Source organism: Astatotilapia calliptera, chromosome 7, assembly GCF_900246225.1.
Source record: "Astatotilapia calliptera chromosome 7, fAstCal1.2, whole genome shotgun sequence".
Taxonomy (NCBI): Eukaryota; Metazoa; Chordata; class Actinopteri; order Cichliformes; family Cichlidae; genus Astatotilapia; species Astatotilapia calliptera.
The window spans coordinates 13,946,548-13,964,593 of record NC_039308.1 but is presented as its reverse complement, the minus strand read 5'-3'; the positions used below and the strand labels follow the sequence as shown (position 1 = coordinate 13,964,593).

Below are 18,046 nucleotides of genomic sequence, written 5' to 3'. Positions count from 1 at the left end.
TTTATACTAAAAAAACAGGAAGACTAAGACAAACTACCAGAAATGATCTAAAAGAGTCTGCACAATTTCGGAAAAAGTATCTTGAAACTAAGGTCAACTTGTACCAGAATTAAGTGATGACAGCTCATGATATGAACCATAGCATATCAACATATCATCTGTCAGATATGGTGGAGGTAATCTTATGGCATATCCATGTCTTCAGCAGTAAGTATACAGGGCTAAACGCTCTGCTCAGATTCAGCCAAATGCTGCTTTACTGTTTCATACTGCAAAAGGATAGTCACTAAAAGCAAACTGGAAAAGCAACTCAGTAGCTTCTCAAGGCAAAGAAATGGGATATTCTCCAATCTTTAAGTCAGTCACCTGATCTCAAACCAACAGAGCATGTTTTTTATTTACTGAAGACAAAACCGGCAGAGAACCCCAGAATCACTGAAGGAGACTGCACTAAAGGCCTAGTAGACCATCTCAAAGGAGGAAACATAGTACTTGGTGATGTCCATGGGTTCTAGACTTCAGGCAGCCATTGGCTGCAAAGGATTTTCATCCCGTTATTAGCCATGTACAAAAAAAGCTGGGAAATCTTGCAATACTTTTGTTAACCCCATTATGTCATCATTCAAAAACGTAGGCGCCTAACTGTGTCTGGATTTCATACAGTTGCATTTTGCATTTGATAACGCACTGAATTCACAGAAGTTACTGGCAATAAAAATCCAGTTTTAGTCAGATTCTCACATACACCAATTAATTAATTCAGCCCTGTCCTGGACCTAAGATCCAGCCAAAGGCGAATGATTAGCAGGGGGAGGAAGAGACCTTCAGTCATATCCCTCTTTGTCCTTTTGCACAGAGAATCTCCAAGTATCAACAACAAAAAATTGTTGCCTGAGAGTTTGTCCCAGGGGTCTGATTAGCTCCATGGGCCCCTGGTACTGCCACTGGAATGGCTCTCTAAAGTTTGAGCCCACAGCTTGAGGGCAGTGACTCTTTGTTGTCTCTGGTGTGTCCTGCTTCATTTACCACACACAACCACAACCACAAACACAGACACTCATGCACACAGAAGACTCGAGTCTGCTCCTTGTGCACATGAATCCTGCCTCTTAGTAAGTGGCATGTACCTACTTGTTTATGCTTAAAAGGAGAACAAAGGTTTGTACCTCTAAACTCAGTGGAAGAACACAATCTTTGTTTTTATTTAACTCATTTTCTAAACAAGACCTGAATTCCACATATACTGTCTATCCCATAATACCTACAGGACTGATTCCTAAACTACCATCCTACCATTTACAGGAAATAGGTTCAGGGAGACATCAGCATCAAAAAGAGTGTGAAAGTGAAATAACATTGTCATAAACTCATAAGCCAAATGCGTTTTTGTTTTTTTCCTTCTGATTACTGCAAGTCCTCTTGATGTTCAATGCATTGAAGTGAATGTTTTTTGTCTTGCCAAAATAAAAAAAAAACAGGCAGCTCTGAGGAGAGTTTATTTTACATACAAATATTTCCACGTTTGTATATAATATTGTGTATGAGAAGGAAGAGCTACACAGTGATGAGGAAAAACGTGCACATATCCATCTTCAGGAAGCTGATTAAGCCCTTGTCAAAGTGTGCTGTTTGCTGTTGAGGAAGAAAAATCCTTGACATCTTAATGACCTTTGTGAAGTTACACTACATCCAATTAAGTATGGCACATGCATACTGTATGAAATCCCAATATATCTAAACAGACCACCAGAAGTCTTCATGATTTAAATTAGAGTTTAAAAAGAAATGTGCGCAACTGTAACTGCAGCAATTGTTACTTCACTTCCTCTATTGCCATGGTGATAATTGCTATAGCCATGAAAGGACCGCTGCAACAATTAACATTAACCAGTCTGGCACATGGCCTGCACAGTGACCTAAATAATAAACATAAAATAGAGTTATTCTCTTTATCACACCAAGTGCCTTATAGCAAATGGGTTTAAATATATATATTCACTTTTGAAAAAGTAACTTTTGTTATGTATTTTCATAATACTGTTGGTATTTTACAAAGTGCAGACCAGCTGCTTCATATATGTATATTTATAGTATGCCAGCCTCTTCAGTTAACAGTAGCTCTCTGTTTGTCCTTGATAGCTTGCCACGCAGCTGGTAGACTATGTTGCATCTTATTGTGAAGGGTTTTGACTAGATGTTCTAGCAGTTTAGCATCATCCAGCACTTCGGTCACATTTAGCTATGGGCAGAGGCAAAAAAAAGTTTGAGTTTTTGTTCTTCCAATGAACAATGTTTGACTTTTGTCTTTGTCTCAACTGTGACGTAGGGGTAGGCAACACACACAAACACACACATACACACACACTCATTTTCACATGTTAGTGAAGACATTAAATTGACATAATACTTCGTAGCCCCTTACCCTGACTTAAACCATTACCCTAAACCTAACCATAAGCTAATTGTAACCCTAACCTGAAAACCACATTTTGAGCCTCAAAAATGGCTTCAGATTTGTGAGGACTGGCATTTGGTCCCTACAAGTATAGTGGCATGCCAATTATTTGGTCCTCACAAAGATGTTTAAACAACACACACACACGGTCCCAAGCGTACATCCTCACTTGATGCCCAAATGATTCTATATGTTGTTTTTGTTATTGTCATTCTCTAAATCCCTGTATAGCTCTGGTTCACCTGTAATTTGTGCTCTCACTTGGTTAACCTAAATATAGATCAGTGCTAATTGCATGACTTGTTTTTGAAAAAAAAAGAAGTAGAAGGTTGTTACCTGTGTTAAATCCATTGATTCCATATGGTTGTGGTTTACACATTCAGCTAACATGCAAAAGATCCCTTTTTCAGTTCTGGGTGGAGGCTCAAAGCCCTTGGGGGTTGCATCAGGAAGGGCATCCATGGTAAAATCTGCCAAATCAAACATGTGGACCTGCTGTGAATAAGGTGGCAGCTGAAAAGAGCTTTTTTAACTGTGTTACATCCATCTTGCCTCCTCCTTGCCATTAATTTCAAAGCTTTGCTTTTTGGTTGCCAAGGTGATGAGTTTCAAGTGCTGCTGAAACAAAAGTTCCTATTGAAATATATTATCTGCAAACTGGTCATAAAATAATGTGAATTCTTCTCGCAGTAGACGTGAACAAACATATTGCTTTTATCACAACATTTCACATTTCTCTGCAGGCTGTCCTACATGTGCTGCATATGGACTGGGACAAATTTGTTGTCGGTGTTTGTTTGTTTTACTTTTGTCGAGTTGTGCTTAGTTTTGGATAATATATTAAAAAGCCACCTTAGAGAGAAGTGATGCCAGTATCTTGACAGGGATTTGATTCAGCAACCAGCAGCTTACCAGCGAGGTTAAAGCCAGCCTCACCAAGGAACTTTTATTCCATCCAAGCTTTAAATTAGTCTCAAGAATATTGCAAAGAGAAAGATAACCACTTTAATCATCATGCTTCTGTCATTTACATTTATATAGCATGGGTGTAAAGAGCCTTACTATCTAACCCAAAATGGCAATAGTTTCCTCAAACTTGGGGACCCTTTTTTAATAAAATAACAGTTGACATAGCTGATGTAAATATTTGTCACTAATAAAATAACACAGACATTTCTTTTTTGTCCTGAAGGGTGAGAATAGGGATAGAAATTTGTTTTGATGAGACAGCAAACGCCAAATGCGCAGCAGGTTAATGTGACCACCGTGTCTTTCGAAACACAAAGTGATTACGAAGAAGACATGATAGAAACATTTAACCAATACGTCCTTGCTTCTTTTTGCAGCACTGGCCTTCAGGCAAAAGAAACTTGAAAAATAAAACAAACTACACAAAGTCGCTGAGTGGGAGGATTAACGTTAAGAAAGTTTTGTTCTCTAAGCTGTAGGTGCAAAGAGGGTCGGCTATGCAACACTAATGCAGACTTTAAAAGTTATATTTTTCAAAACTTAATGTGGATAGAACAGAACAGAACTGTTTACCAGACTGATAAAAATAATATAAATTATAATAGTTTTTATTGTTCTCTGCGTTCATATATTCGGACACTCACTGAGCACTTTATTAGCAACATATGTGAAATATAATGTAAAGAACGAAGCTTGTGTTTTTTTTAATATACAAATAAAATAATGTTGTGATTGCTACTTTGGGCTAAACACTTTATGTTGACCACTAAATTTTTATATCTGCCTTTTTGAGACGTGAGATACTTTAATATTTCTTCATTATGTTAAGAAGAAACAAGCATCAGCTAGATTATTTTATTCGTAGTATACTACTTGTTGTTGTTTTTTTTAATTTTTGTGGTTTTTTTTAATAAATAAACATGCTGGCCATGTTAGATCTTCTACATTTTACACTCAGTGGCACATAGGACAGAAAAAGAAGGGTCATTTTAGCCTTGCTGTGCCACAGAAGATGAAACGTACTGAGTTCTGCAGGAAATTTACATCATAGCTTATAAAGTAACTAAAACCTTCGACATGCACCTCCCGAGAAAATTACTTGTCAGGTTAATGCAATGAAAGTTAAAGTGTAGGGTCAAGAGGGGTTACGGTTACGTTAGGACATACAAGTCTAAATCAGGCTTTAGCAATGATATCTTAGGTGTTAGAAACCTTATTAAGCCTAATCTTTCTCTAGTTTCAAGAAGACTAATTATGACGCCGTAATCCTCTAATGCAAATGGCATCTACACACTTTTGCTGTGTGTGACTGTGTTGTCAACTCATTAGTCAAGTCAGGAAAAATCAACATGGTATAATAATAAAGATGAATGATAACCCTGAATTTCTCTTAGCCTAGCTTTCTGAAAAGGCTTCATAGTTTTTAAACTGGCTTCTTGAGCATAATGATGATTTAATTAATCGACACAAACATTAGTCTACAGATTTGGCACTAGGCTGTAATCTATGAGCCTATGAACTGATCCATAGCTTAAAAAGTGGAAAAACCTTAAACTGCAAATTTGTCATAACAAACGTAACGTATCAGTTATTTTGTGAACAAAAAAACATACTTGTAGTGAAAGAAATTCACACATCACTGCCACATATCAAGGGTACTTTGATTATGCAAAAATGTCTTCTTGATTCCTTCACTTGCGTCTCTTCCTTTTTTTTTTTGCATCTCTTCCAATCAATAACATCATGTAGACGTTCAAACTAACAGACCTTTTTTCTATACGCTTATTGTTGGGATTTTTACCATCATTTAACATTTCTTGTGAATTTTCTAATTTATATAAGGATTAATGTTATGTGTCATGATTTTCAAGGTTCAAGGTTCTTTATTTGTCACATGCATAGTTATACAAGTATAACACACAGTGAAATGTAGCCTGACACGCTCCTCGACATGTGCAAAAATTGGGGGGGGGGGGGTAGAGGAAGAACATTATATATATATATATATATATATATATATATATATACACTGGGTGAATGTGCAGTAGTAGCAGCAAGCAGGTGAATTCTGTACATTAATATGAATAGACATCTGACTATTTTACAGGATAGACAATATAAACATATTTAAAAGGAATTGAAATGTACATTGTGCCTTGGTTTAGTGTCTGGAAGAGAGTCCTGTCTCAGTCAATTATAGATGATGTGAGAGGGCGGGTGTGTGTGTTTAGGGCACGGATGGCTTGGGGATAGAAGCCTTCCGGGCAAGGACAGTCTCTCTGTCCTTGCCCGGAAGATGCGGAACCTTCTACCAGATTGCAGAAGTTGGAACAGTTTGTTGCCTGGATGGGACAGGTCCTTCAGTATCTGCGCTGCTCTAGTCCGGCATCTCCTGGTGTAGGTGTCCTGAAGCGGGGGGAGAGCAATCCTGCAGCAGCGTTCTGCTGTACGGATCACTCTCTGGAGAGCTTTTTAGTCCTTCACACAGCTGTTCCCAAACCACGATGTCATGTTCTGTGTGAGGATGCTCTCCACAGCGCCTGTATAGAAAATCCTGAGGATCTTTGGAGAGACCCTGAACTTCCTCAGTTGTCGTAGGTGATACAGGCGCTGCTTAGCCTTTTTGGTCTGGACCTGAATGTGGGCAGCCCATTCAGGTCCAGACCATAGTGCCCAGGTCTGAGCACTATGTGCTCAGACCTGGGCACTATGTGGCACTTTTCTGGGCACATAGTAAACCACCACATAGTTCTGAAAAAAATGGGAACTAACACTGACTTGACTTAATAAGCTACTGCAGAGGGCTCCTCTCTTCTTGCTCCGGGTCTCCTCAAAGTGTAATTAGGGAACTGGAAAATCCTACATAGCACAGAGGGAACAATTTCCGGGTCGCAGGAGGAGAGAAGACGAGAGGAAGCATCGGTTAGACTAATGAAAAGCACCCAGAGTCTTTCAGTTAGTCGAGTGATTAAAGTGGTAGGTTCAATTTTAAATGCCCTAAAAAATGTTAATGCAGCCTCAGTTATATGGCACTCCAACATGTTTGGAGTAACATACATTTTGGGAATATATTCGCATTGAAGAACATGATTTATCCACCATAAGGTCATCTCAATTCTTTTTTCCATACCATCATGTCCTGTTGAAAATCATACTGTTGTTATGAGGGGAGGCCAGATTTTCTTGGTCATCTTCCTGCAACATATATAGCAGTAATGTATACCTTTTTACACAACTTCACTGAGTGTGTTCATCCCGTGCATCTGCTCACAAAATTAATAACAGCTTCTTTACGCTGCCCAAACAGGGCTTTATGAGCATGCACTTGTTCCTGAGACTGTATCCGGATATAAGGCGATCTGTTACCTGTCTAATCTTCTGATATTGTACATGTCTGCTTCTCTCTCACGAATGAGGGGAAACCATAAGAAAATCCCTTAAAAAAAAAAACTGAGTTGTTTTGGCTTTACATTAGATTTGCATTATTTAGCATCTATATTTGCAATATGCTGCTGATATATATTGTTCAGTATATGGATAAGTAATTCACCTTAACATGCAACTTGCTTTTTCCACTCAAATGAAATATTCAATAATTCTGTCTTTGATTGAGCAAAATGCTGTATAAACATTTAGCACTAAACGAAAAAGGACAAAATGTATTTAGTGTCACCATTCACCATATGAGTGATTTGTTCAATAAATAATGCTATGCTTTTATCTCGGCTTTTCCATTATAGACCGCAGTGACTGATTTATGAATACTAAGCACTTTTCTGTTGAATTGGATAGAAAAACAGACCAAATACTTTGGTTTTCTCCCTTTGCTTTTGTAACATTATTGAACCTTTTAGCCATCCACGTCCTTATAGCCTCTAAATAACAAAAGGCAGTGGTGAATTGAAAAGTCAAGGCTATTATTTCAGTATTGGCTCACACATTGTACAGCGTGGTTCAAGCAGAGCTGTTGAGCTTCAGGAATGTCGGACATGTACGGTTATGACTGAAGGTTGAAAGCATTTCTCTACAGACACTCCTGCTCAAAGACTGAACAAAGCATCTTCAACCATCTCTTACAGTGGTATACCTCATTCTTATAACCCTAATCTTTGACCTATGACCTTTAAGCAATACATACTAAAATGCTGTATTTTTTTGTCTTTACCCAAATGACTGGAGCAGAACTGGCAGAAATCTTTGGTTTCTATAAGTTGTAAAAACTTGAGATTTTAAATATATTCATGCAGTGTGTGATTTTGCTAAATTGTGTGGTATCACTGTGATGCCATAGGGTGTTGCATTGGGAAAAATTGAGTATATTCTACAGCTCTCTCCATACTCTTTCATTTGATATATTACTCATTATGGTTTCTTAAAAAAATGTTTCAAGTAAAGCGCTATACAAATGCAGGCCATTTACCATTTTACCATTCAAAATTGACCTTGGACCCACAAGGCCTGACCCAGTATTGTTGTGTAGTTTGAACCAATCCATAAAAAAATTGGGGCAGTGTAGTTTTTACTGATTTACACATTTGCCATGGACCTTGACCCTCACCCACTTTTCACCAAAAATAAATCAGCTCGAGCTGTTATTGGTATCAGACAAAATTTTAAAATTATATCTTGAAAACTGTGGATGCTGTGTAACAAACAGACAGACATACTGTCTACCCTCAGGGGGAGGATAATATTTACTTGATTTATAGTAAGCTCTTGTAATTATGTAATAATTACTAATTGTAACAATAATGTTGCATAATTGGGTCATTTTCACATGAACAGAGGCATTTTATATGACTTTACAAGTTAACAATATAAGTAAAGCATATGTCTTATTTTCCTTTTTCTGTCAGAACAAAACTGGAATGTTTTGGTAAAAAATTATGCACTTTATTTTATTTTTGTAACACACTTTGAAGCAGGGTAACAGATTCCTTAATTGCAAAGTGCAAATCAAACAGTGCCAAATTGTAACTAACCCGAGGACAACTGTTTGAATCTGCCCGATTTGTACACTGAATTTTTTTTTTTTTTAAGAAAGTTAAAACAGCATCTTTTCATCGTGGAAGACAGTTTGATTATTTATTGAGTTTTTAAATTACTTTGTTATGAGCTATTAACTGTTTTTGATAGTGGGACACGTATCTGTACTACACAGAAACTGTCCATGTCTATAGCTTCTGGATATCTCTTAGTTCGCAATAGACAAACGCTGTCGTTTTAGTGGTCACAAAATGCCACCCAAAATAATATTACCCACAAAGAGCATTGAGCATTCTTTATTTCCTATGAACACTTTAGGGACAATATAGCACAGTTCAAAGCCTGATAGAGCTGTCAAGGGACATCCAGTTATGTTATTATTTTATTGTCAATCACCAACAAGCTTCTCAGGATTTTAGCACTTCTGTCATCTCTCAATGAGTAATTACAACAACATATTATATGGAAGCGTTACAGTGCAGCAAGTCAGTGTGTCATTTTACAACAGCTGTTTTCAAAACTGTAAACCAGACATATCCATTCAGTTAGAGCATTTCTATTGTCTATGTTTTCTTTTTTCTGTTTCTTTTTTTTTTCTTGGGCTTTCTGATTACTCAGTACTCTTAAAGCCACATCAAATATTTAATGCACAGTTTATAGCTCTTTATATTATCAAGTAGTTAACCTTGCTTGACTGGCTGACCTCTGGCTATGACTTGGGGAAATTAGCCACTACATTTAGGTTCAATAGGGTAACAGCCGAGGTCAACCTGTGGTGATTTAAATAAAAACAGATACACAGTTTGAATGAGAGATCCCAGTATTTGCTCCAAATTGAAACTGATATTGCGAAACAGAATATTTCAGACTTTTTTTAAGTGATTAGAAGGCTGCCATCATCTCGTGACATTTCAAATGCAGTGACAATAGACAGGCTCATCACCATATTCTCACAGTATTCTCAGTAAACGCCAGCAGTAGTTTGTGAATGTGGGTTTTTATATAATCCTGTATTTAGACACAAATTTAAGGCAACTTAATAAATGAATATTAACTTTTGATTACTTTATACTTCTACTTCAGTACTTTTCTTATGGATTTATTGCACTTTAGTATACTCTTATGCCATTAAATTCATCTTACATACAACTTCAAGACATACTTCTCAGTTAAATATTCTTTGAAGATGTATCAAATCATTATGGACTGATATCAGTTAAACTACCCAACTGCATATAATGTAGAGTGATGAAAAGTAGCTATGCATATTAGAGAATTGTAATTGAGAAGTTCTGAGGCACTTTACTGTTTTAATTTCATGCTACTTTATACTTCTGCAGAACCATTTCAATGAGAAATTGCCTACATTGTTCTCCACTACATTTATCTGACAGCTATAATGACTTACTTTACAAATTCAAATTTCAAAAACCTTTAATGAGAATATCTATCCAATAGCAAGAATTATTTTCACCTCGGCCAACTATACCATTAAAATCCTATTTAAATGCTAATGTTTCTGTAATTGTATAACACAAAAATAATACAACTCTGACAAAAGCCAATTAGTCGGTACTTCTATATTTATTGTAGAATTTGCTGATGATATGCACTTTCACTTAAGTAGTGTTTAATTCAAGATCCACAGTTGGAGTATTTTCTTAGAGAACAGCACTACTTTTGCTTACAAATGGATCAGAGTATTTCCATTACAACCATATCCCAGCTGAATGGCTACTTACAGTACGGATGAAAGCCTGCAGTAATAGTGCAATATCAAAAGCAATGCTTTGCAAGTGTTCTCTGAAAATTAGAGCGGGTATATTATTTACATTACTTAAATATTTCGCGCCCCATTCCACATCTCATTTTGAAAAGTGAGAACTATCGCTCCAATAGAACTTGGGTGGAATGAGAGTAAAGTGAGAAAACGCCCACTTAATTGACACCAATTGTAAGCCATATGGTCATATGTTAACGGCAGTAATTAGAAAATCGTAATTTTCCAGACAATGCCATTGGCAAGAGATGCAACACACCGGTGTCGATTTTAATGACCACACTGTCGTCCAGAACTACAGGTTCGAATGCCTCTGGAAACGTCAGAAACAGGACAGAGGTAATTGGTCATTACATCTGATCAATACAGGCGCGAGCACAAACAACTGTCTGTGTGCACGTGCACACACGCACACGTTTTGTCAAGCCCTAACAGGTCCACCGGGGTTTCAACAAGACCTCGTACTCACTTTTTTTTTTTTAATCTCCCTCTCTCTCTCTCTCTCGCCCTCTCTCGCGCTCTGAAACAGCGAAAGCTGTTGGCTCGCGCGCGCTCAGTCTAATTATTCCACTCTCGCGCAGCTGAGTGGCGAGTGCTGAAAGCTCCGCACCGCTTTCCATCTCTTCCTTCCGCACTGCGATTCCGTTAGGAGACGGTCCTCTTTGGCGGACACGTACTAGCCCACCTGGACAGAGGTTTTCATCAGGACACGGAAACGTGTTAAAAGGAGGCTCGTGCAAACGACAAATGCACGCGACCCGAGGCCGGTGCCCCCAGACCCGACGGGGAGGGAGACAAGCAGAGCAGTGATGGGACAGTTCTCGGGAGGATGCTACCTGAGTTTTTTCATCTTTGTGCTTCTTGGTTCGCAGGCGCCGACCACATTAGCGAGAGGTAAGCTCAACACCGAGACACTTTTTGAAGAGCTCAGTGCTTTTGGGGGCGTCTCAGTCCTCCCGAATAAACTCAATAAAAAGGTGTATGCCCCGACAGACTGTGTTTCTGATGCTGACTCTACTTGTTTAGGATTTTTTTAAAGTAATCTTTTTTCATGTCCAGGTAGTGTTAGCAATTTATGTTTGCTTGACAAACAAACAAACAATAAAGCTTCAGACACCTTTATAAATCACATAAATTCAAATTAAATTAGGACGAGTTTTTTCTTCTTTTTTTGTCGTGCGCAACAGACTGGCTAAGATTTGTTTATAAATGCTGCTTTAATAGGTTTAACGTCAGTTTCTTCTAGTGCAACAAAATGCTTATTACTAATCTAAATTTGCTTCCTTAAGGATATTCTCTCTGGAGTACAGTTAAAATGACTAGGTTCTGGTTGACTTTGATTTCACTCAAGAAATGTTTGAGAGTCTCCTCGTGTTTTTTGTTTATTTTATTTATAAGATAACATAACCTTTATTAGTTCCACGCGTGGGAAATTTGTTATATTTTCAATGTTAAACCCATCTCAGTTAGACAAAGTCAGTATTGTGATGGACCAGTTATAAGTGGTTTAATAGCAATTAATAACAATGTCTTAATTCAATGGCAGTGACTTTTACCTCAAGAACACCGATTCATATCCTTTAGCACGGCATAGTCCTGTCCTGTCACTCATTTTCTTACTGCTCTCATCTTACTTTTCTTCTTCTGAGGCTTCTCAAAAAAGCTTACCATTCATTCATTCTTTCTGTTGCTCATGATGACACTCACTGTGAATGAAAGCAGACTGTAATAAAACTGCTCACACTTTAAATACTGATTATATCGTCTATAATATACAAACGTGCTGTTTAGTGACTAAATTATGCACAAGGTATGGTATAAATGACACATTATTCACATTTCAAGTGGGCTTTCTAGCAATTATATGCTTTTGAATATATTAACATTGGTGCCCATGTGCATCATTGTTGGTTGCTGGGTGATTGTATGGTAATGGAGCAAACTAGTGAAACATGCTTTGAATGTAGTTTTCCACTCCTATGCTTTGTCGTACTGAAATTGAGAGCCAGGACAATGTTTAACATTATTTGTTAAATCATGGCATTTTGTTTAATTATGATTGCTGGTGAGGTGGGGGGGGTTATGTTTCGCAGTGTGCAAATTGTGATGCTATGTTGATAGCATACTGGTAAAACTAGAGAAGCTGATAGCTTGGTGGCCTTCCTCATTTTTCTTGCTTTACTTTAAACAATAAAATACCTCCCCCCCTTCGCCAAATATGCACGCACATGCATATCTTCTGACAGTAGCTGCTTTTTGTTCGAATGTTGACAGGCATGCAAAAAAAAAAAAAAAAAAGGCTAAAAGGCTCATTATTTGTGCGCATACAATGTAACTGGGAAAAAGTACTGTACTTCAAAAACCCAATTTGGGGCTTGCTCTAGCCATTTTTATGTCCACTCCTCTGCAACTGGATGATCAGAGGGTTGGGTTTTTTTTTTTAACCTTATGAGGTTGCAAGTAGACTCCTGCAAAAAGCTGTAAACAACAGATGCAGCTTCAGCTCCTTTGAACATTTTGTCAAATCTAGATTACATGTGTTTTTGGTGTTTCCCCTACATAAGACAGGCCCGTCTTTTATGACATTATATCACATGAAAGTAAACATCTGAATTTATCAGTTATGTGTCACTACCAGATTCAGAATGTCTGATCATCAGTAAGCTGGTTACTCATGATGTGACGTGTTCTATTTAGCCAGCAGATTTGAATGTTCATTGACTTAATGATAATACAGAAAACTGTTTTACTTAACTGACAACACTAATGAAACCTGTGGTTATGCACATGTTATATGCTGTCTTTTGTCAGAGAATAGATAATCAGAGAATCTTTTTTGCTTCCGCCAAATCCATCCTGACCTATTGACATCCATTTATCTCATATGGTAGCGTAACAAAGGTGCATTTGCAAGTCAATTAGTTAACTAGCCCCAAGGTTTTTATTTTTGCATCCCAAGTTTTGAAATCAGCTTCAACTTGGAAATTTACATAGCATAAATATTATATTAAGCCAAAGTATCTTAAGGGCAACTTTGCATGTAAGGATCAGGGGGTTTTACCGATCTTTTAAAGAAAAGTAGGTTTAAACTAAGGCAGAAATGTGTTTGAGATAACCTTTCAAGACTGACTGTAAATTGTATTTATAGAACCAGCTACCATGGCTACATTTCCATGTGAAGTGTTACATGATTTTTTCAAAGGCTTGACCTAATATGCTTGGATAGAAAAACAATAATAATGTTAGTGCATGAAAGGAAAATGTGCTTGTCTGCCCTACACATTTTTTAAAGGCTGCATGGACGTATTTTGTAATATATCTTTCGGATTTGAAATGGCTTTCACTTGGGCTTTAAAAATATTTATAACATACAATAATACTGATGTCTGCAGTTAAATACTTTATTCAGACATGAAATTAAGTGCTATGGAAAGGTAGTCTCCACACACACACACACACACACACACACACACACACACACACACACACACACACACACACACACACACACACACACACACACACAACTGGTTAAATAATGTAAAAGCAAGATTACTTTGCACATGATAAAATATAAATGGCACGTTACTCACACGTGTTGACACTAAATTTCACTTCCATAGCCACATACATGTAGAGAGTCCCCTATAAGTAAATATTATTTATCAGTTAGATGCCAAGTTAAAACACGGTCATCCAAATGCATTCAATGATGGGATAAATCACTTGTGTTCAACAAGCAATTTTATTCTTAATGTGCCGAGAACACCAAGTGACAACAAAAAAAAGACCTTAACCCAAAAGAGGAACCTTGCAGTCAGTGCCTGCAGGGGGATTCAGCGAGGAAATGCTGCTGATAAAATGTTGAGCAGCACCAGTGAACATTACAGACGTGTTCAGTGTTTCTCCTAGGTTGACTGCTTTGGGGGACAGGTAGGCTGTGGGAGTGATAACCCCCACAAAGCTTCTTTAACCTTATCAAGTCTAATTGAGGAAAACACTTCTGACAGCTAGTAAGGAAGACAAAGGGTGAGCTGAGCAGGGTCGCACAAAGATACTATCAAAAACAATTCCAGCAGTGCCAAACAACACCACTTGAACAAGAGGTTCAGTGGTCAAGTGCCAAGGAAGGCTGGTTCTGTGGCTTGATATCCACCTCCACTGATGATCAGATGGATTTCAGGTGTGGATGATTCAGGCGCTCAGAGAGGGGCGTAGCAGACAGGCGTGAAATATAATAAGAGAGAGATCTCTTTTAAAAAGAGGCCAGAAGAAAGTTAGTGGCCATAACAAGCTTATTCCCCTGTGAATAAGAGCTCTATTGTTGTCTAAGAAGAATTAATATCATATCTGTGCGACATGGCTGCAGTGGGTTGGAGTGGGTTCTTCATTATGATGAACATGGGCACTCTAGATATATATTTCTGTACTCTAGATGCATCGAATATATTTGCGGCTGAAAATTGCTCCCCAACAAAAACAGCATCAATTTGTTAAAGAAAAATCACGTAAATATGACAGATTTACAGAGCACAAAGTGGACAACATACAATAGCATATACATGCATACAAATAGTATAACAATGACACATACTATGGCATATAAAAGCATTAAATAAAGCATAGAAAACCACCTGAACACAGCCAATTAGCAAACCATTGGTATTGCAATTACTTTAGGCTATAGCATAATGCACTTTATGTATAGCTATTAATAATGAAGTAGCCTAGTTTTAAATAACGGGTTCACGATTGTCAAATCTTTATGCATAACATCTGAATTAGTGGTTTTGGAATTTTTTTTACTGTCACACCAGTGGGCGAGTCAAAATTTCAAGGTGTATTTATTGCACATGATGTTCCACCAGTTCCTCCATAATAATCCATAGTCATGACTTTTCAGTCATAGCATTTATTTTTGTCTGTGTTTTTAGCTGTTTTCTTATGCATAGAATAACATCAGCAGGCTAATAAAATATTAAGTTGCACTAGCTAGGTTAATGATTTTAGCTTTTGTATTTAAAACCTGGCTTACAGTACACTGGTGAAAAAGGCCAGTCCTACTTCTGCTTTAGCTTGCTGCCCACTATATTAGCAGTGGTCAACTTCTCCTGACAGGTGATTTACTCAGGTGCAACTGAAGTCATAAGACAGGTAGCTTTAACAGCACTGTCTACTGACAGCCTTTCCCCTCCTTTTTTCTGTGGTCAGTCATGTGGTGTGATGGGTATGTATGATTTTCTATACAAATGAAACTGATCCATTTCCTCCCTTGTTAACCTCTTTGCTGTCAATCAAATTGCTTTAATCTGTAATGCTCTACAAATACACTGGTTTTCTCTGTTACAGAAGTTCTTTAAATTATTATTTTAGGGCACCCATACATACAGTAAAACAGTCTATTCATAGCTTTTTGTGTAGGTGTATAGCTTACAGTTTGCAATAAAAACGTATCCCTGCCTGTCCTTGCCTCACAGCCCATCAGTAGGTACACCGTTTGGCAACAACTAATTTCAGTTTTTCAGAAGAAAAGTTTCTGTTAGTCTTAATTTTGAGTCAAAATTCCCATGTTACTGTAAACGTATTATTTAGGCTAACATTCAAATATTAAGTCAATAGTTGGTAATGGCACCTCTAATTTTTTACTAATACTGCTAGTATTGTGATTTTGGCTTCTCAAAATTAAACGAACATGATTGAAAGATATTGAAAATGCATTTTCTGCCAGTAGAACACAAAGCAATCAAGTGCTCCCTAAAATCATTGCATAATAACCATGTCTACATGTGCCAATCACAGCTGTTCCCTGCACCACTCAGCGAGAACTTTCCTGAGTGCACTTGACCGCACTGATATACTACAGACCATCAAAACAAAAATCAGCTGTCTGTCACTGGGGAAGGCAAAGAGCTTGTCTCTTGAAGCAGATCATCATCAGTTCTTTAGAGAGACTTCAAATTTAGGGAAGTGATGTTCACCAAGAACAACTCATATGCAAAGAATGCTGTAGAGCTGTGTGCACTGTAAACCATCACAACAAACTTATTCAGCTATCTGAAAATACACCACAACTTGCAATATGATGATTGCATGAAAGCAAAGAAGAACAATACAGTGGTTGCTAACATAAATTGTATAACTGAGAATGAGCCTGTAAAGCGGGTGAGTGTATTCATCCAGCTCACAAAGACACACTGAAATCACCACAGGAATCACATTCAATTTGGCTAAATATATTTGTTCAAATAACATACTGGACAAAAGATGTGCTATGCCCTCGCGGATATTTTTTTCCACTGTGGCAAAACCTGTGCTTTATGCAAAAAGCAGGGAAAGTAGAGAGGGATCTCACAGCTGTTGGGACTCTGCAATAAAATGTTGATGTCACCAAAATCAATTATGTATCAGTGACAAATGATTGTGATCTCAGTAATTGTGATAGCCCTTTTGGGCATATTCATGCACCCCTAACCCCTGTGTATTATTTTTAAAATTCAGTCAGTATTTTTATTTCAGGAATATTATTTAGTTTGTCATTTAACATCTGTTTTCAGTGAAGTATTAATTTTATATATTGAAATTGCCGCCAAAAACAGCAACAATAAATAGCAATTACTGCATCTCTGGAAAATAAATATCATTTTATGTAACTTCTACTAAATGTTTTTCTTAAAAAAAGACTACATAAACAATTGTTGATAACACTGATGATGATAAGTATTGTATCAAAGCTGTAAAACACCACTATCTTGATGCCACTATTAGTTCAATCAGTTTGTATTTGCATTTAAAGTCTTTCAATTCTCTTAGTCTCTTAACAAAGCAGAAGAACAGAGAGAGAGATACCAGCCTAGCTGAGCTTTTGAATTCATATCACTGCATACAGTGAGAGAAGACCATCATTTGCATGGCAGTACTGTCCATAGATTTTTGCTGAAGGGCTGTGAAAAGTGGCTACATCTAGTAACAGAGTCGTTTAGTTGGCAACAGTGATGGGATCTGAAGCGTGATGATGGATTCTGTGGGGGAGAGGGATGTTAGGTGTACAAGCTGGCACAGTCTGCATTGAAAAAAAAGATTGAATTCTAAAAGTGAAAAATGAATATCTACCTAACAAATGAAAACTGGAATAGTTGACAATTGTGTTACAAGCCTATTTTGTCTAGGCTAACATGTAGACAAAATTTAAGTAATCAAAGAACCTGATAATTCCAGAAGGTTCACAAACCTTTTCTTGTAACTGTGTGACAAGGTAAGACATTAAAACAAAAACAAACAGCAGAAAGGCAGGTTTCTGTGAAAGGCATGACCTAAGGATGTGAATGAATTGGACAAGATTCAGCAGCTTCTTTTAAAACATCTCTCAACATCTCAGGTCCAAATGGGCTATATTAGGTAGGGTCGTAAATGTGCATTGGACCGTAAATTGTCAACCCAAAGCAAGACTAATCAGGTTGGTTGGATAACTACAGTGCTGTTATAACCTTTGTGCAACAAAAAGCTTATGCTATATGTATAATATTAGGACCATGTTTGTTGTCTTTCATAAATTCATTGATCAAGCTTCTGTGAGTTGACCATGCAACTCCTTGTGCTACTAAAAATGCATCTGGGCTTGAGCATGGAGTAAGTGAAAAAACTTAAGAGAGAAACAGAGATACAGAGAGGGAGGGGAATTGAAATGGGGAGGTGGATAAAAGGCAATGGAGTCATCTCTGCCATGTTTAATTTATCACAAAAATGACTGCCAGAATCTTGCTCAAGCTCTGGCTTTCACGTAACTGACATTACACATGATATGAATTCACGAGCCCAGCTGGGCTAGTATCCACTGTTGTTTTTATTCTGCTGGAGAT

General features: G+C 37.5%; 1 protein-coding gene across 4 annotated transcripts in view; it reads left to right on the top strand.

The window, feature by feature from the left end:
- Positions 1-10,680: 10,680 nt before the first annotated feature.
- The window catches only part of LOC113025470 (netrin receptor UNC5D-like), a 181,782-nt gene continuing 174,416 nt past the window's right edge, over positions 10,681-18,046 (top strand). For all 4 annotated transcript variants that reach the window (XM_026173238.1, XM_026173235.1, XM_026173236.1 and 1 more), the window contains exon 1: positions 10,681-11,084. In XM_026173238.1, coding sequence (XP_026029023.1) covers positions 11,000-11,084 — 85 coding nt within the window. In that variant the 5' untranslated portion in view covers positions 10,681-10,999. The remainder of the gene's footprint in view (positions 11,085-18,046) is intronic.